This window comes from Chamaea fasciata, unplaced genomic scaffold (assembly GCF_029207755.1).
Source record: "Chamaea fasciata isolate MVZ Bird 193981 ecotype frontalis unplaced genomic scaffold, bChaFas1.0.hap1 SCAF_10, whole genome shotgun sequence".
NCBI classification, from domain to species: domain Eukaryota; kingdom Metazoa; phylum Chordata; class Aves; order Passeriformes; family Sylviidae; genus Chamaea; species Chamaea fasciata.
Window position 1 is genome coordinate 21,023,807 of NW_027094095.1, and position 20,485 is coordinate 21,044,291.

At 37.9% G+C, this 20,485-nt stretch overlaps 1 protein-coding gene across 1 annotated transcript in view; it reads right to left on the reverse strand.

The window, feature by feature from the left end:
- Positions 1 to 20,485, reverse strand: part of AK5 (adenylate kinase 5) — an 83,064-nt gene that overhangs the window by 20,157 nt on the left and 42,422 nt on the right. The window contains exons 8-10 of the mRNA XM_066192619.1: positions 16,660 to 16,736; positions 3,362 to 3,404; positions 2,190 to 2,234 (exon numbers count right to left, since the gene is read on the reverse strand). Of these exons, the coding sequence (XP_066048716.1) occupies positions 2,190 to 2,234; positions 3,362 to 3,404; positions 16,660 to 16,736 (165 nt within the window). The remainder of the gene's footprint in view (positions 1 to 2,189; positions 2,235 to 3,361; positions 3,405 to 16,659; positions 16,737 to 20,485) is intronic.

A 20,485-nucleotide genomic window follows, 5' to 3' on the forward strand; every position in this document is an offset into this window, starting at 1 on the left:
TCAACATCCTTAATGACAAAAAACCTCTTCTCATAAGATTTTAAGAAACTTTTTCAGGGGTGCAAGGATGGGGGGTGGAGAGAGAGGTATTTTGGGAAAAAGTATAAATCACGCTAGATAATTTTTTGCAAATTAACCCATGTTTGGACTTAGTAAAACTTTTCAAGATGACCTTTTTAAGAACATTGAGTTTTGATTAAGGCACCATTTATCTCTGCTCCCAGAAAGCATTTATTCAAAAATCAGAGCAGGAATAACTAGGAAAAAGGTGTGATTTCAATTTTAAGATGCAAGACGGCTACTAGATGTCCTATAAAAATTATAAATGAAAATTGAAAATCACTTGTAAAATAAAAAGATTCCCAGAGGCAAATGAAAAATATGTTTTGCCATGGACAATTTCAGAGGCAAAATTCCTGAGTGTGTTCTCTCTCTTCTTTCTTACAAATCTGCTTGTATAAGCCCAAATGTTTGTTGTTTTTTTTTTTTTTCAATAAGATATGCAAGACAGAGAGAACGAAAATTTTTCACTGTAGTGAACAGCAGGAAGGTGTACTTCAGTAAGCACAGATCACAGTTTGCTTAAAGACTGAAAATTAGGTTAATGCACCCTTTTCTTAAGAAAAGCCTCCAGTGAACTCTTCAGTAACTCCATTTTACTTTGTCAAACACATAACAATTGAGTTGCAATAGATTGAGTCAACTTGTATTTGGCATAAGAGAGCCTGGGATAAAATTGCAACATGAGAACACTCTTTTAATAGAATTTTAGGTTACAAGGAACTTCTGGGAATCATTTAGTCAAACAACTGTGTTAGACTGGGATTAGCTACAGCAGGTTGATCTGAACTCTGTCAGGTTGGGGTTTGAACATCTCCAAGGATGGGGACGGACACTTGTTCCAGTGTTTGACTACCCTCATAGTAAAAAAGTGCTTTTTGTGTTCAGGTGAAATTTAATGCATTTAAAGTTGTCCCCATTTTCTCTTGTCCTGTCACTGGGCACTACTGAGAATATTAAGGCTCCCTCATCTTCGTTCCCTCCCATCGGGTAATTCTTTATACTTAATGGTAAAATCCTCTGGAGCTTTCTCTTCTCCAGGCTGAATAGTCCCAGTTCTCTCAGCCTCTCCTCAAAGGAAACACGCTCCTATTCCTCAAACATCTTTGTGGTCCTGCACGACACTCACTCCAGTAAATCATTATCTTTCTCGTACTGGGAGCCCAGACTGGACACAGGACTCCAGATGCATCCACAGCAGTGCTGAATAGTGAAGAAGGATCATCTTCCTCAACCTACAGGTACTGGAATGTTTTTTGATGCTTCCTGAATTCTGAATGAAACTTCCATTCACTTATTATTAATTTTGGAAGTCCTTTTTTTTTTTTCCCCCAGGAAAAACATCGCACACATTGATTTAGTTTTGTGTAAAATCCCCCATGTTCTGGTATCTATCCTTAGGTTCTTGGAAATGTAAGTTTCTGCTCTGGATTGTAAAGCAGTTTTAAAAACTGCTTAATACAAAAGCAATTATTCTTTCCAAGTAATTAGTACCAAGCTTTAAGATCAATCCTCTGGTTATAATTTGTTTTAAAAGACTGCTCTAAGTTTATGCTAATTATATTATTCACATTCATGTGATAAAGGGTGTTAACATGGTGCTTTTACTCTGTGGATTTCCAAAACCAATATAAAGTAAACCCTGAACCTGCAAAGCTGCAGTGCTAAGGATCATGCCTGGTGAGCACCTTTTATACACGATGCTGAACACATGCAGAATTGAAACCTGTATTTAACAGAGGTTGCCTCACAAATAAGGAAGGGAAGAGACCTGATATTTTTCAGCCATATAATCCAATTTAGTAAAATTTTAATTAATGGTGGTGAGGTAGATTTGGTGTGGGAAGTCACACGACTCAGCTGTAACTGCAAAAGAACTGATGTTATTTTGAGCATGTTCACAATCAAACGAGCTGCCTGCTCTGAGCTTTATATGACTGTTGATAATATGGTTAGACCCAAGTTAATTACATGTTATTAAATTGTAACTCCCTTTCAAAAGACTAAACCAACATTGTAGAATAAATGTTCTCGGCCAATCTATTTTGCTAAATAAATAAATCACATAATCAAAGCTAAATAACATGGGAATATTAACACGTAGCAGTTAAATTAGGAATCCTACTTACCGACAACAAAAATGATGTTTGATTTCCTTAGATCTTCTGAAAAGTCTAAAATGAAAATAAAAATTCTTTAGTGGCAAGAGCCACTAATTTTAATGTCAGCTACTTACCACACCAAATTGTGTAACACTCATGCAAGGGGATCTGATTTTACTAGATTTACTTTCTGTTCTAAAAAAAAATATGTACTTTCTCCATTCCAAAGGGAGCTATTATCCACAAGCCTATTAATCTCTCAGTTTCATAGTTGTCATTGCAGATATGATAAAGACATTTTACCTGAAAATAGACCTTGTAATACACATCAGTTTGTTAAAAAAAGAAAGATGAAAAAAGAGAGAAGCAGATTCATCTTAATGTAATACTGTGATGTAATGCCTCCTCAGCCACTGAGGTTTCTACTGAGTGTATTATTACATTATAATTGCTATAGAATCTTGTCCACCTCCCATTTAGATTTTATACTCCCTGAAATGTAGTTTTAAATTCCTCTGAGCCTCAAATTCAGCCAAATAATAACCATCTTAGCCGAAATCCAGGCAATACACTCACCAGAACTACGATATGTATCACAGCTTTGTCTTTAACTGCAAGTGTATCCTTTGAAAGAGCAATTCCTTCTGGTCTGAGTCCCAGTCATTGCACTGATTATACCAGTACAGAAGGTGATCTTGCACCATGTGAACCTGCTGAAATTTTGTTGTGTCTTTGAGTTAATCACTTACAAGACACATAACGTGATTGTGTTAATCACATACAAGACACCTCATACAATTTTGGGGTTTATTTTGTGGTGTGTAGATCTCTTATTACAAAAATCATTCGCCATGAAAAGTTTTGCTTTATCCTTTCATTCCTCTTAGACTCTTAGCACCTTGTACTTTCCAAGGAGACTTTCATAACTGCCAATTTCAGAAAACACCTATGAGATTTGATGCTGATTAACAGTAGTATTTTCTAATAATTTTGGATCCATTGGCTAAAAGAGTACAGAAACATCTTTTACAAATGTTAATTTGCATTCAAAGAGAATTCACACGATAAAAATCCCTTGAGGTATAAAGTTCACAATATAAATAACCTGAATTCACTTTACTTTCTAAGTAACTATTTAAATAATGGGAAATCAAAGGTTTTAAAATTATATGACAATTGACACTGAAAAAGAAACTCACCTCCTGTGCTCTCATAACCAGAAAAACTTGACTGATCCTCCTCCTGTTAATTAAGCAATTGACAAATTGAAACGGATATTCTGCATAGTTTGCATTTCTTCTTATATCTGTTTATCTGTGTATCTTAATATATATCTCTCTAAGCTCTCAGTTTTAACCTATGTTGAGATATGGTCTACAGTGTCACAGAAATGCTGCTAGTGCTGTTTCAGCTGCTAGAACACGAGCACAGAGAACCCAAGGTATTTTGAGATGATTCACTATCCCATATAATGGCCGGAGTTCCTGAGGGTGGGGAATGGGGACTGGTATTGTTTAACATCTTTGTTGCTGACATGGACAGTGGGGCCTAGTGCACCCTCAGCAAGTTTGCCAATGACACCAAGCTGTGCTCAGGGGAAGGGATGTCATCCAGAGGGACATGGACATGCTTGGGAGGTGGGGCCATGTGATCCTAACGAAGTTCAGGGCCAAGCACAAGGTCAGGGCTCCTGGGTGTGGGCAGTCCCAAGCACAGTTACAGGCTGGGTGGAGAATGGATCCAGTGCAGTCCTGGGGAAAAGGACAGGAGTTGGTGGATGAGAAGCTCAGAATGATCCATCAATGGGCATTTGCAGCCCAGAAAGCCCAACCGTGTCTGGGGCTGTATCAAAGGCAGCGTGGGCAGCAGCTGAGGGAGCGGATCCCACCTCTCTGCCCTCCTGAGACCCCACCTGGAGCCCTGCACCCGGCTCTGGGGCCCAGCACAAGGACAGGGACCCGCTGCAGTGAGGCCAGAGCAGTCCACAAAGATGCTCAAAGGACTGGAACACCTCTCCTAGGAAGACAGGCTGACAGAGCTGGGGTTGTTCAGCCTGGAGAGGTCTCTGCAGAGATCTTAGAGCAGCCTCCCAGGACCTGAAAGGGGCCTGCAAGAGAGCTGGAGAGGGACTATTTCCAAGGCATAGAGTGACAAGGGGGAATGGCTTTAAACTGAAAGACAGTAGGTTTAGATTAGATCTTGGGAACAAATTCTTCACTGTGAGAATAGAGAGGCAATGGAACATGTTTCCCAGAGAAGTTATAGATGACCCATCCCTGGAAATGTTCAAGGCCGGGTTTGATGGGGCTTTGAGCAACCTGGTGGAACATATCCCTGCCTGCTGGGGGTCTGGAGCAAAATGATCTTTAAGGTCCCTTCCAACCCAGGCTCTTCTCTGCCATAATGCTGGTTTTGTGAGGAACAGCTCTTCACTGTCCAATTGCACAATTCCCACAAGATATGTAAGCAACCAATGTGCATCCTGAATTTCTTCCAAAGTATCTGTGGTATGATCAGCTGTTAATAGTGAGAAAGCAATTGGAGAAACTTCTAGAAGTGAACTATAACATAAAGATGGTATTAGTCTTTGATCTCAAATAACTTAAATGTGTTTACCTTCTAAATGCAACACAAGCTACAAGTTGTTATAAAGACTGTTAAACTACATGGGGGGACTACACCAGGGAAATGGGGGATGTGGCATGCTTTTTCTCCAGAGATTTAGCCACTTAAAATTATTTTGTCACTTGCAGTATATTACAATCAATGAGAAATTACAAATACTGGCCGGCAAGACCGTCAGAATAGGAATTCTTTATTGTTCTGATAAGTGAGAATTATATATATGCCGGATATAGTCTAAGGTTATGAGGTGTCAATATACTCACACCACAATGCTTTAGCCTGGTCTGTAAAATATCAATAATAGCACTGGCAGTAACACATCCTCATGTGACAGTATTACATCATCAGTGCATAACATCAGCACGGAACGTGTTATGTGAGTCATCTCAGTAGCATATGGATATCAAGCCGTAGCTTCTGACAGCACAGCTCTCAGAAATAGCCACCTTTAAATGTGTAGAGCTGCAGGAATAGATGAAGTGACATGAACTGCAAGGTGACTGGAATGGGTAAACTGCTGCCCACTGTAATTTGCAGGGCTCATGCACTACCCTTGCAGGTTTCTCCTTGTGCTCCCATCTTCACTGAAACTGAAGTACTCTTCATTAGGCTGAAGCACCATTACATTGGTTACACAAATTATTTTCATTTTTTGATTCACAGTAATTTTCAACCTATTACACTGCAGCAGCAGAACTGCCATTTTAAAAAAAGAAAGCTCTCATTTTCAAATGAGAGATTAATCTCTTTCCTACATTTCAAGTGACAATATTAACCCTACATCTTTTTTTTTTTTTTTTTGGATGTAATAATACAATAAAATAGTTGACCCTGCAAAGGATATACTGCATACAAAAGGCTTCATTTTAGATTCTACTTCTTATAATGCCTGTGAAAGTTTATAGATCAAAACCATTTTAGGCATGAAGTTTTGAGTAAAATTCCTTTAAAAATCAGGATCAGAATTCCAAGCTTTAATCAAATTAAAGGATTGAAAGCGGCATTACTTTTTTCAAGTTTTGCTTTTGTTCTCCCCTGACTGCAGACTGAAACTGCCTCCAGCCAGTTTTTGTGCTGATCTGGGTGAGGAGCAAGATGTGCTGTTTGGTTTGAGGTCCCTTGCAAAGAGTGACAGTCCGGCACCCTTTTTAACGCCGTCCCCTCGTGTTTGCAGTTGACAATACCCATTTCTGATTGAGTCTTCTAGCAAGGAGGTTTCTAAACTGTGAATGGTTTGACCTGTATCAGGCTGAAAACACTGCTCTGCCTCATTACCAGAGTGCTTCGGAAAATAACTGTGGGATTTAGCAAGTGATCACATAAGGCAGAGTCCCTCCAGTTAGACAGTAAATGGTATTTGACACCACATTGCCATCAGCAAGAGTCATTTAGCAGCAGCTGTATTCTCAGTATAGCTGTTTCCATGTACTTGAAAGCAAAGCAGGAAGATTACGTTTTACAACGAGCTCCGAAGAAAGATGGGTAGTCTGTAATTCCAAATGCCTTTACAGTCAAGTTATATCTACAAATATTATCTGGAAACATTTCCATTCGTGGTGCATAGCTGTCTGTGCAACTACTTCAACAATATCGACAGTATGTTAAAATAATTGCTAAATAGAGAAGTTTGCTACCTGTAAAGAATTGCTTATTTGACATTTGTCTTTACAGATGGAAAATGCAGGCTTTTGACTGCCATTTTACTTGTGACTTATGTTATAATTAGTAAATATCTGACTGGTAGTAGATACTTCATTGGTTAATGAGTTTTCAGTTACTGTAATTGCTAGGTTGTGAGGTAAGTCCACAGAATCATAGAATGATTTGGGTTGGAAGATCATCTAGTTCCAACCCACCTAATTTCTGTAATAACAAACCATGAGAGTAAGTCTCAGCAAATAGTAATGGAATGATACAGAATTCTTTATAAGTTTCAATTTTGCTGCCAATGAATCAGTATTCTTAAGGCATATCAATAAAATAGATGTAATTTTTTTATCTGATGGACATTTTCTTCATGTGGACTTAGTGACAGCTGTTGTGAATGTCAGTTACCTGATGAAATGAGAAAGCTTTCCTGTTACCCATTATTAACCTCTGCTCCGCTCCAGTCCTTGCATGTTTTAGTTGGGTTTTTTTTTTTTTGTTTGTTTTTCATGGAAAAGAAAAGAGTTCTGACTTATCACCTCACTGTTATTTGAATGTTTCTAGAAAATAGTGGTGAAAAGTGCCTGATACATTTTATTCAGATTTCTAACAGATATAACAGGAGTTTCTCCTCCAAATTTACCAAAGATGATAAATAATCACAGATAAAGGGAGAAAAGAGGCAGTAGAATGAGACTGAATTTAAAATAGAACATTACTGCTGCTAAAAGTTATGCTCAATTTCCAAGTTTGAATTTGAGAATGTAAATGTTTCAATGAATCTTTCAAACACAAATTATTTAAACAAATAAAAATTACATGTTTCTTTGCTGGTTTTATGCAAGGGCAGTGCTCCCTGGGAATGGATTTTATGAACCATACTATTAAATTTGATTTATACTTCAAATCAATTTTTAGCCTGAGCTGCTTTCTGCAAGCTGAGTCTTAAAGTACGCCTCTGGAAAGCAGAGGTGGCTGTGCTCTGACCTCCTCTGCTCCAAAACTAATAAATAAGGTAAGACACAGTAGGAATACCTTCACACTTCAAGGCTTCTTTTTCCACCAAAAGACAAATTTTCTTATATACTTTATACTGCTCAGCAGAGTGGAATTGTGTCAAAAAGGACTAATAGAAATAAAGATGAGGGTATAGTGGAAATGTTTTTTGAGGTGATTTTTGTTTGTTCAGAATGCATACAACAGCAAAAACATCAGTGTTCATAAAAGCATCTACCAAATTCTGACAGATGAGATCACTGTGATTCCCATTTAATTCTGGGTTTCTAGCAAAGACAAAACTCTGTGCCATTTTCTCTTGGGAGGACAGGCTGAGGGAACTCTGAGGGAGCTGGGCATTTCAGCCTTCAGAAGAGAAGACTGAGAAGGGACCCTATCAATGTCACTATCTGAAGGGAGGTGTCAGAGGATGGACCAGGCTCTGCTCAGTGGTGCTGAGCAGTGGTTCAAGAGGCAACAGGCAGAAAATGATGCACAGAAGTTCCACCTAAACAGGAGGAAAAACCTGACTGTGCAGGTGACCAAGCACTGGCACAGATTGCCCAGTGAGGTTTGAGGTTTTGGAGTCTCCTTCACTGGAGATCTTCAAGAGCCTTTGGATGCAATCCTGTGCCATGGGCTGTGGGATGACCCTCCTTGAGCAGGGAGGCTGGACCAGGTGACCCACTGCAGTTCCTCTTCCCACCTTCCCCTTCTGCGATTCTGCAATTATTCTTTTAAAAGAAAACTTATTATCAGTTCTAAAAATAATAATTAAAAAATTATCCCTATTAGTTAGAGATTGACCCATTTTTAACACTCAAGCAAGCAAGCCAAGATCAAATTATCCAGCTTTTAAATTTGGTTGGAGTTTTTTTCAGATTTTGCATTTGTGTTCTTCAAGAACATTAAGAATATCTGTAGGTAGTTTGGAGAGGAAAAAAAAGCCACAATCTGTGTGCTGGAGTTGGGGGGGGGGGATGGTATGGTGGTTTTTGTTAACTTCTCTACGTATTTATAATGGCAAAAATACATTTGATTACTAAGCATGAAAATGAAGGCAAAATCTATTTAGTTTCATATTGATTTCCAGACACTGGAAAAAAATTTAAAGAAATTACCTCTTAAGGGCAACAAGGTGTGCAACCAGAACACCCCTCCCAGGAGACTAGCAGCAGTTTGCATCATCACAGCACTGTAAAGAGTGTTCTGGTAAACCAAACACCTCAATTGCAATTTTAGAATTAATTTGATTTAAAAGGTTGAACTAGAGGGGTCAGCATTGTATGTAACTTGAAGAAGAACTGAACCTTGATTTTTAAATATATTTGTGCTTTAAAGACATTAGAGACATTCAATAACTATATTATCTCTGCATATTTTTTATCTATCACTGACTCCAGAATAGTTCTATCACATATAGTATTCAGTTAGTTTTCAGCTTGGTCTGTATTTATATAAAGCTCCCAATGCCTGCAAAATTATTTCTGGAAGTTATCACTATTTTTCCTTTAGGTTGTTGTTGTTGTTTGGGTTTTGTTTGTTTGTTTGTTTGTTTTTGTTTTTGTTTTTGTTTTTTTAATCACCATCACTCCTTAAATGATTCTTCTCTATGTGGAGTATTTATGCTGTTTGGTACAAATTCTCCCAGGGACAATTTTTTTTTTTTTTTTTTACATCAAGTCACTGCAGCAGAGAAGTACAGCAGGAGACCTTCCTGTGTACTTGAACTGCAAACTTGGTGCTGCTCAGCTCCTTTTTCAGACAGATGACAACAATCCTAATGAATGTATCTCTCACATCAGACACCTCAGCACTATACGCAGAACCTCTCTGCCCTGAGAGCTGTTTTCTGAGAGGTGGAATTCAGTGGTTTGGGTTCTTTTTTGGTAATGGTTTGGTTCGGGTTCTTTTTAATGTATGTGCATTTTGTGATTTTTGGGGTTTTTTTAAGCTTTAGATAAGAAAGGCTTTTCGGCAGGCCTGTCTCAACTCAGTTTTCAAAAAGAAAAAATCTTGGCATGGAGAAGAACAAGAATAAAGTGTTGCAAAAAAACCCCCAAACCCAGCGTGCAGCCTCAGATCCTATGATTTGCTGCAATTCAGATAAAAATTGACAGTTGTACTCAAATTTTGCCTCTCAAAGACCTTCTCTGCTTAACATTTGCCAAGCATATTCAAGGTTCACTAAAACATCTATTTATATATTATTAGGTAGTTTTATAACTTTCAGTATTTATAAAGGAATTCTGTGTTAAGAAGAAATTGAACTATCTGAAGAAACAGTCCAGTGATTTGAGATGCACTGCTGTGATGGAGTTCTAAAACTAGGCCACTTTTCATTCTTTATGACTGATATTTAAGTCCAAAATGACTAACATTGACTGCACAATCCTGGGATACATAAGGAGTAAAAAAAGCCAAATAGGAAACATATGGCTTTCTGAAAATACATAGGGGATTTTTTTCTGTTTTCCAGTGTACCCAGAGAAGCCACTCTTCTGCTTCGATACAACACAAATGTGTGTGAGCAGTTTTGTATCCCATAGAGTATAACAGCATCTTTGCAATCACTGCAGTTTTATGTGTGTATGTAAAAATAAATAGGATGCACTTCGACAGTGATTAAGAAATATAAAAGAAATAAAAAGGCACTTCCTTCTGCAGTGTTTTAAAATACAGGAATTATTACTACAAATGTTTTCAAGAAAAGGTTTTGGTAGCTGTCTTTAGTGATGCTGGGTTATGCCATCAGAAACAATCCACAGCCCAGAGTCAGATCTCTAAATCTAGAAGATTAGAGTGGGTTTAAAATACACCTTTACATTCCTTTAGCAATCTTTGGTAGAATACGAAAAGTTCAGCTATGGATCCTATTTGTATGAACTGTGTGGGATACCTGATATTCCCCAAGAATTATTCAAGTTCTCTGGACTGTAAGGGTAAAACTCATAAATTTAGCTGTGAAGTTATGTTTTGTTCATGAAGGCCTCAGTTTGCCAGTGGAGGGGCAAGGTGGTGTGAGGAAAGAAGGTACAGTATCCTACTGTCACTGTCTACAGAAGTGATGGTGAGATACTGTAAATTGCAATGCTTTTACTACTGACACTTCACAAGCCACAGAGAAGGACTTCATAATTTACTGCAGAATTATTCAGCGAGGCATAAATGCAGCACCTCTTGAAGAGTAATGTTGTCACTGCTGTTTAAATCTTCAATAACTCACTGGGGCTCACCATCATTTTAACTGAATCCTTATGCACTGTACTGCCCACCAGAGCTACAGGCAGCAACTCTGGGTCCAAAATTAGGGAAGAATTGGAATGGAAAGACCTCAACCAACCTTGGCAGTTTAGTCTTCCCTGATATATGTATTACCAGAAAGTAAGTTCAAACAACATCTGGGAAAGAAGAAGCAAACAATTGCTTCTGGCATTTCAAAGAAAAAAATGCAGGTTGACTCTTGGGTTATTTTTTGCTCATTTTTCCATGGTTTGCATGGGGGAAGATAAAGCAGGAGACTTTCTCATCCATGCCTTTATTACAGTGTACAATGGTGATTTTGAAAGAAAAAAAGAAATTCTTTGCGTTTACAAAATTATTTTGAAGCACCAAAATACACATGGTCTGAGCTTATTCAGGAAACATTCTGTAAGGCAAACTGTAGTACTTTGTTTCTAGAACTGTTTCTTTTTTTTTAAAGCATTTAATAGGATAGTTTCCATGGCAACGTGAACTGAACAGATTGTTCACTGACTTCAGTACATTTCTATTAAACATCTTTTCTCTGTAGTTAGGCCTGCTTTTCCAGGTCTTTCATGTCTTTGGATGCTTATTCATTTTGCCTTTTTTGCAGATATCCTTAAACTAGATTGGACTCCACCTTTAACAAAAACAAGTGCTGAGAGAACAGTTTCACAATCATTCTCTGAGTATCCTCTCATTTTCTTTTCTATCCCATATTCCTGTTTTAATCAGTTTCCCTGTATAACCAGCATCTGTAATTCAAATTCATTCACTGTCTGTCAGCAAAAGAGAAATGGACACTGCAGAAATGTTCAGCATGAAAAGCCCAAGAAGCTTCTGGATACTTTTGGTCATTTTACTAAGACCTGTTCAATGCTGCACAGCACATATGAATAAAACTGCTGTTACAGCAGAAGTTCCTTATGTTCTCAAGTAAAAAGAAAGCACATGATTAATATATGACATTATAATTTGACTCCTTGAAGAATTTAATTAATGTTTTTCTAATTTTGAAAGGTACCTTTAGAAGTCTGAATGAAAATTTCTCCTGCTAATGGAGATGTGCGGTTTGCTCTCTGTAGTGTTGTAATGCTAACCCCAAAGCATTGTGTCCGAAGAGTTAAATATTATTTGGACTGAATCTTCAGAGTAGGGAAAAGGGGGTCAAAACAAAGTGACAACTGATAGGAAACACAGTAAATGGAGCAAAAATGGTCTTTGGTTTAATCCACAGAGCTTTAGTTAAATGAGGCTTTCACTTTGTTCTTGCCCATCAGTTCTATTAATATTTGGGTTCTGCCTCTGCATTGAAAAGACTCTCAGGAACTTTTCATTATGCCTCTTGAATATTTAAGTTTCAAGCTATGCTAATCAGTCAGGCTGGAAATATTGTTATAGTCTTGGTAGCAATGGAGTCTGTTTTGCATCAGTTCACTAAAAGCTTTCCTGCTGCTCTCCTAGAGCCTGGATTCCTCTGTGCTTTGGACAGGAGATTACACCAAGCTGTAAAATGAATTTTAACTACATGGCAAAAACTTTTACTCAAAAGCCTGTTTCCTCTTGTTAGAATGAGTAAGTGTCTTTCAGGGCTTTTTTCCTCCACTTGATTTTAGTTTTGCTTGTGAATTTTTCAAGTGAGCTGTCACATTTCTAATTATAAAACATTCTGAACTTGCAGCAAAGATTGGGTTATTCAATTTTTTTTAATTGAGTTGATTGCTTGTCATTGCTGAACAGAAAACCTTTTTTTTTTCTCTTTTTTTTAATATCTACCTTTCCTAGGTCTTTCATATATTGCAGGGGGTGGGGGGGGGGCAAAAAAAAGAAACGCAATCTCTTCTTTGCACATATCTAATTGCATCAGTACATGCAGTATGACACTGCAAGGGCATGGAAATCTCTCAGTTATGAACTGGTAACTCCCTCAAAGGCACAAAGATGTGTTTCCACGTTTTGTAGATGGGAGGGTAATGAGTTACTGGAGCAGACTGTCCAGAGAAATTGTGGATGTCTGATCTCTGGAAGCATTCAAGGCCAGGTTGAATCAGTCTCTGAGTAACCTGGTCTAGTGGAAGGTGCTCCTGCCCATGGCAGGGAAGTTGGAACTAAATGATCTTTAATGTCCCTTCCAACCCAAACCATTCTATGAAATCTGTGACCTCCTGTTCTGAATATTAGAAGAGGCTAAATACATTTTTGATGATATATATAGTATAAATGAACACAGTGAGCATTAAAAACCTTTATCACACTTGAGGGCATTCCAGCAGCTAAGAACAATCCTTATTAAACCAGACACTAGTCATGACAACAAGTTCTGCAAATTGAGAATACTCTGTAAAGCTGTGGCAGTCAAAAATGCCTGGCCCAAAATATTTATATTCCTGAAGTCTTAATATGGGTAAAAATATCTGAAACAAATCATGTTACTTTGCTTTGATGTTATCCAATCAAGCCATGAGCAGTGTAATCATTATCCCAGAAAAGGCTAGAGAGATTGCTAAGACATGAAACCTTGTCTGGTTCTTCCACAAGACATTCTCAATGAGAGGTACTATCTGCTTCATTTATTTGTTTATTTCTATTTTTCAGAAGAATGTATTTCTAAGTAATTCTAAAAACTTTTATTATTGCTTTTATAGTACAGGATCTCACAGATCTGAGACAAAACCCAGAAAAATAGTTATTAATGATTTGGAGAAAAGACTGGGGTTTTTTAATTTTTTTTTTATTTTTAGAGGATATTTCCCTCTTGCCTTTCAGTGCTGTAGGGACTTAGTGATTACAAGTGTTCTAGTTCTTGAAGTATTCATGCATAGCCAGTAGAAAACAATCAGCTTACTTTTAATTTAGTTACATGAATTTAATTGAACGATCATTTATAAAATGTACAATTCAAAGCTCAAGCTTTCTCTGAATTGTTTTTAATTCAATTTCCCCTGCATAGTCTTCCAGAAAAGCCAGATTTTCATTTGCACTAGTATTGCTTTGCACTGTTTCAACAAGAGGTTTCAGGTGTTTCTGGAAGCACTTGGCACTCCTCTACATCAGTGGTTGGAACCACACCAATCAATCTCCTTGCTCTGCCTACTAGTAAGAGACATTATTCTGGAAAAAGTAATCTACATCTGAAGAACTCAGATGATTTTTTGGCTTAGTTTACACTGGAGATTTTCCTGGCTCATTCCAAGAATGAGAAAATGCAGAAGTATCTGTGTAAGTCCATTTCAGCTGCACCAAGACACCCATTGCCAGCTGTGGCTTCGTCTTCTGTGTGACCCCCAACTCCTCTTGTTCAGTGATTACCAAGTTGTTCCCCTAAAATTCAGCCATTTTTAGCAGCTCATCTGTGTAAGGTTGCTTGGAAACCAGCCTTCTTATCCCCCACGTTCTCATGACAGATTTCCTATGCAATAACATCACTGCATGACACATTTGTATCCAGACACACATTCTCTTTCCACTTGAGATTCTCTGAGTAAAGGTTGTTGATGCTTCACACAATTCGTAAACAGCATGTGGTAAATCACTGGAGTATTAAATCACTGCCACAGTCAAAATGAGCTCAAGTTTTGAATGTGAGCAGTTTCTCCTTTATTTAGTTATTGATCTTTCTTTCCTGAGAGTAATTTCTCATTTTGTTTTTCAGACCAGGCAGCTAGGTGGTATTAGGACTTCATGGTAATCTTCACTCCGTTTTTTGTTTCTGTATATAATACTTGCTTCCATAATTTCAAATGGGTTGCAATTGCTTTTTCCTTGATATTTTCTTTATATTTGTACAAAGCATCTCATATAAACTGTGTAGACATTTATTTATTAGTAATATAAATATTTCTATTTTTAAAAATGTTGCCAAAACTATCAAGATACCAACTTGCAGTTGAAGTGAGTCGGTGTCAGCTGCTTCATATTTGTACAGCTGTCTTTAACTGATGGGGTTTTAGCAGTGTTTTAGCTTTATTTCTCCTTCTTTGTTTGTTAACAGTATTGCACTCTTGCCAGAATGGCAATGTGTTAGTTTAAGTAAAATAATGAGAAAAACTAACTGCCACATCTGGCAGCAGGAATATTTGCCATTGACAAAGACAATAAGGTCCCATTACAGTCTTCTTGTTCAATCTCATGTGGGAATCACATGCATTCAAAACTGCAGTGCTTTCATGGACGGTGTAATGTGTCATCAATGAACTATATAGTTTGCAATTATATAATTTTCATATTTCTGTTAATTTTATTTTGTAAATATAAAACTTGTGATTATTATGTAAACATTATGAACCAAGAGTATAATTTGTTTAGTGTAGATACTCTTCCAAAATAACCTATTTTAAATGTCATTAAAATGCAAAATTTAACATCAAAATAGCCAAACATAATATAAATATAGATTCTGCTTTATATGCCTAAACCCCTAAATAATAAAGTACAATACAGACAAAATGGGAAATTTAGGACTTTCCTGGGCAGAGAATGTTTTAAGAAGGGTTTATGAAAGAATGAGATTTAAAAGGGGATGTGGAGACAGAAACAAGCTGCCTCCTTGAAAAACAGCCAAGCTGAAATAACGGAGCCAAAAAGAACAGTAAAGGGATCTAAAAATTAAAATGAATGATTGGAGCTAGGACATATAACATGTTGCAGGTGAGGATGAAGTGTTGCATTGAATACTGTGAAAGAAAACCAATGAATGATCCAATTGTAATGAAAATTCATTTTTGTTGGCCCTCATTTTGTCACTAGCTTTAAAATGTCACAAGAAAAGATATCTTTTGCAAGTAATGAGAAAAGAGGTGAGAACATTTGCAACTGCATTTTGTTGAATGACAACAGAAACACAAATTAACATTCTGTGCCAGGCTGCTTACAAATCTAGAGAGATGTTTGTGGTATTCATGAAGAAAATACAAGCAGAGTCATGCAAAAGTGGAAGACAGGAAGCAAAACATAGAAAACCACCACCCTTAAGTATGGTGGTGTGATAGACAGATGGCTTTAAATTTATTTTTTTAACATTCTAAGTCATTCTTTTAATGCTCATCCACAGCACAGTAACAAGCACATAACCCTTATCCTTAGTGCAGCATCCAAGCCGCAGGAACCCCCCATGTTTCAGTTTGTGCCCACTGTCCAGTCACTGGGCACCAGAAAATGCCTGGATCCATTTCCTCTGCACCCTCCCTTCAGATTTCTGTACACTTGGATGAGATGCCCCTGAGCCTTCTCTTTTCCAGACAGAACACTCAGATCTCTCAGCCTTTCCTTCTAAGAGAGATGGCCCAGTCCCTGAATTATCTTAGTGGTCCTTTGCTGGACTCTTGAGTCCAGAGTATCACTATCTCCATGTGATATATTACTAAATACAGAACTGAACAGTAGGCTAGATGTGACCTTACCATGTTGATTTGAAAATTATAGGTGAAAGATATATACAACCTTTTTTTTCCCCCTCTCTCTGGCATTCTTCCTATATACAAGGAAAACTCTTATCAAAATGTAGTTTTTAGATGTGGATTGAACAGGATCAGTGGAATGGCTGGTTTCAACATACTGTAAGGCTTTGTTTTTTATTCTTAAAAACATTTTTTCATAGGGAGAATGTCTGATTCAGCTCTAGATATATTTCACACTTTTTATCATTTCATACTGCTCATTTGAAAAGTTTTACTTCTTAAATATACAGCAGACTTACAGTAGATTTTAGCAATTTTTTTTGTCACCTTTGCCAACATTTTTAAATTTATGGAGGAAAGTCAGCAATGCACAGTAATGGAAGATACAGGCTCTTAATACTACAATAATATTCCTTCTTTTTTCCTAACCAGAAAGCAGCATCTGTTTCATGAATTTACTTATGTTGCACTTAAGAACCCATTTACCCTACCCTTAAAGTTCCATCACCTTGTTCAGACAAATTTTATAGCACAGGATGTCCATAAACTAGAAAACTGTCTAGAGAGGAGCCATATAAACAGAAAATTACCTGGTCTTCAAAGTCAAAGTCCGGATAAATAGCATCTCCAGAATCCACAATCAGATTGCAATAAAGTTCATTTTGCCCTAAAATAGGAAAAAAAAATTAGAATTCGGTAATGGATTTAAAATTTTCACTTTATGTGGTGGAACACTATAGCATTTCCAATTGTCTGTATCTGTGCAAAAGCCATGATCCAAGGAAGCATTCAGGTTTGCTTGAGTGCCCAGGTGAATGGTATTTCATTAGCAAAGCCTTCAAAGCATCCATAAAAGCTACTGCAAATCTTAATAAGGAAGAGCTATGCTAAATGGTGAATTGTTTTAGCTAGATTGCATATTTATTGGGCAGGGTGTTCTGCGTGCCATGACTCACAATTGTAAAATTGCCTCACTCAAGGGAAAATACAAACCAGTTTAAGAAAGAGAAAGGAAATACTAATTTCTGATTAGCAGACAAGGATCCTTGAGTGGCGTTGATAGGGGACCAAAGCAGCACGCTTCCAGCAGCAATCATCTCCATTTCCATCCTATTCTACCCCTTCCCAAGGAGACTGTGTGGCTCTGCCCCTTCTCCTTGTCATCTTCCTGTGGCAGGATCAGGAAGAATCCCAGTCTCTTGCACTTGGGATGACAAAATTCAGTTGTTGAGAAGCCTTGCCCTGGCTGAGCTTTACAGTTTAGCTTCAGCTGAACTGCTGAAGGTGCAGGACAACAGAAACTGAGTTCGATATTTCAAGAAGCCATGTAGGGTGGAGTCATCACTGAACCACAATGGGAGGATAAACCACCAATAATGTTTCTATATAAATGTAAGAAAGGTATAACATGGCCATCTTATTCTGGCACTGTCACCCCATTCAGATTATCTCAATCCTGGGCCATGGTCTCCTGGGTCCTCCAGATGGTGCAGCCCTAAACCAAATTCTGCACATATTCTAAACACATTAAAATGTCAATAGGCATGAGACTATAGAAGTCATTTTCACAGCATTAGTAAAAAGAGAATAATAAAAATATTGTAATGATACACAGAAACCTAAAAATTATAGCCAGCTGGCAACAGATGAGTCCAACCACTCACTTCATGTGGGGAGCAACAGGTAACGCCAGGGGAAGTGTAAGCTGTGTTTTGTTTTGTCTCCTTATGTCCTCAGTGAAACAAGATCACTGATGATGAAAATAACCCCCTCCTTCCTGGATTACAGGTGTCTCTACCTGGTATGATGTTCCTGCCAGCACTGGCACTGAGGGTACATGGTTTTAAGCCTACTGCTGACCTGGAGTTGTTTTCTCATCATTAGAGCTGTTTGTATGGGTGGCTTGCTGTAACAAGCACTATCAATAACAGATTTTGCAGCTCAGTTTGTGCCAGATGCATTTATATATTATCTGGGTTTGTTAGCTTCTGAAATTTACACAGTAATAATCTGTGTAGGTGGTGAAGTAAATATCCCTGACAGAGAGACTAGAGGAGAGGAGCTGGATATCATGATGACCAAAAACTGTAACTGCATGGTACAAATGGTGATACCAGAGTGTCTTAGTTTGCAATCTTTATCACAATTACTGCCAAATTAATCTTCAATTTAACTTTCTGGACTACATAAGACATACCAGGAAAAGACCTGCATCTACCATCTGATGGTGCTTTTGTTTTGGTTCCTCACTCCCCTGCCCCCACCTCCAGTGCTCATGTATAGTTTTTCAGATTGCTATTAAAAAATTACAGAAAGGAATTATATTCCTGGCACTACAGGGTCATGTGTACACATGGAGCATGTCCTCTGGCATGTACACCTTATGGTGTTTTGAAAAAACCTTTCTCTAAAAGATACATGCAAGGAAATAGATTTCTAGCTGCTGAGAGAATCTTAGTTTTTAATTTATCTTACACAGCTGACATCTCACTCTTAACACCGTGTCATTGTTGATAATATAATTTAACCAAGCCTCAGTTGTCACTGGCACTGGCCTACTCTGACACATCAATCACTTCTAAAGGCACTTGTTGGCACTTTATTAAAGGCACTTGATTAACTGTCACTTAACTACCAAGAGCAGTACATATTCTTAGCTGGAAACTTTAGTATGAAATATGGTGCTGCTAACTTAAATGTAAAGGTCAGGCTGAAAATGAATACTCATGCATAATGTATCTTAAGTGATAAAAGCCTTAATGGTGATACAATTTTAATGTGTTGAAGCATCTTGAAGAGTTTTTCCCTTGAACTAGAATACCGGTGTCCTTGGAAAAGCATAGCTTCTTCCTGGGGTGTATTCAAGAAAAATTGAAAATCAGTCTTTTCTTTCATGGTTTAATGAAAACTAACAAACCCCATAACCATCTATCACTGAACAATGCTCAGACTTCTTTACCCTTCTCAAATTGCCTAAAGACAAACTCATCAGAAATTATTTGAAGCAAACGGCTACTCCCAAAACAAGATAAAGTAATTAAGGGACATATCAGAGCACTTGCGATATCCCTGCTGCAGCATGAGTAGTTTGCTATGCTCCAGCTCAGTTTGTTGTTGGAGGGAGCATATTTCACTAAGGTTGGACTAAGTCTTCCTAAAACAGGTCTTGCAGGGGAGAACAATGAGCTCATTAACTATCTTTTGTAGGCACAGCAGCAGAGGGACATCAGGGAGGCCCCTGGCAAGGTGCTGGAGTCAGGAATCCTGCTGTAGGCACATCTCCAGACAAGGCTAAAGCCAAAAGGAGAGCCTTGGAAAGTGGATAATTCAAAACTCAGCTCAGGTTTTCTAAACGCAAGTCAAAATCAGCTACATTTTATGTAAAACCTGTGGCAATGTTTATCTACCAAAGGTGAAATGCACAACGTTGTCTTAAGGAAAAGAGGAGGACTGGTTCAAGTGTTCGGAAGCAAACATGCCCTGCTACTTTCAAGGAGACTGCAGGCTGCACATCTCATGTCTGACAACAAAGAGGTTGATCATAAATAAGTTTTAAATGCCTTTTCTGAGCAAGTTGCATTGTTTTTCTTTTACTAAGTTGGTACCATGAGAACTAGGCTATAAAAACAATTCATACTTGTCTGTTTGAAGGAAAGGCGTACAGTCTGATTTGCCTTAATTCTTTCAAAAGGGTGCCCCATTCCACTAAATAATCTCTTGGCTCAAATAAGCTCTTGGATCACTTGGAGCCTTCCTGTGCTTATATGAACCTTTAGGAAGTGACCTGAGTAACTTTATCAATTTGAAAAGAGGAAACTCAAGTCAAAAATATTTTAAAAGCCCATGAAAGTTCTACTGCCATGGAGAAATAACTTGCAAGCACCTGATTTGAAAAGGTACCCTTAGGGCTTAAAATATGCTTCCTTGATTGAAGGAATAAAGTTAAGGCAATGGAGACCTGGTCACTTTCATGTGCCCTGTGTTTTCCTTAGAGAAAAAGGAGAGGATTTTATTAGGTGCAGTACTACCCAATTAAAAGATAAAGCAGTTGAAAGTTTTTATAAATTCCCTGTTAACTGAATAATCAGGTCTCTGGGGAGGAACAGGTTGAAATACAAAAAGCAGAGAGCTAGAAGCATTCCCTTTTTATGGCATGTTTTGTACCTTGGCACTGAAGGCATCTTTCATAAAAATTTGTCTTGTGAGGAATCCAAGAGGATCCAATGACCCAGGACAGAGGGACGAGGTTAATTAAAGGTGGCTGCAGTTGTACAATGATGTGCCGACAGGTGCTACCCCTGCCTAGTCTGGCAGTCAAGGACAGTGACACCCTGCACCAAAGGGGTGCACAGCTGTACTCAGTCATTTCCTTCACCATGAGGCTCTATTTTATATTTTGTGCTGTATTTTACGTAA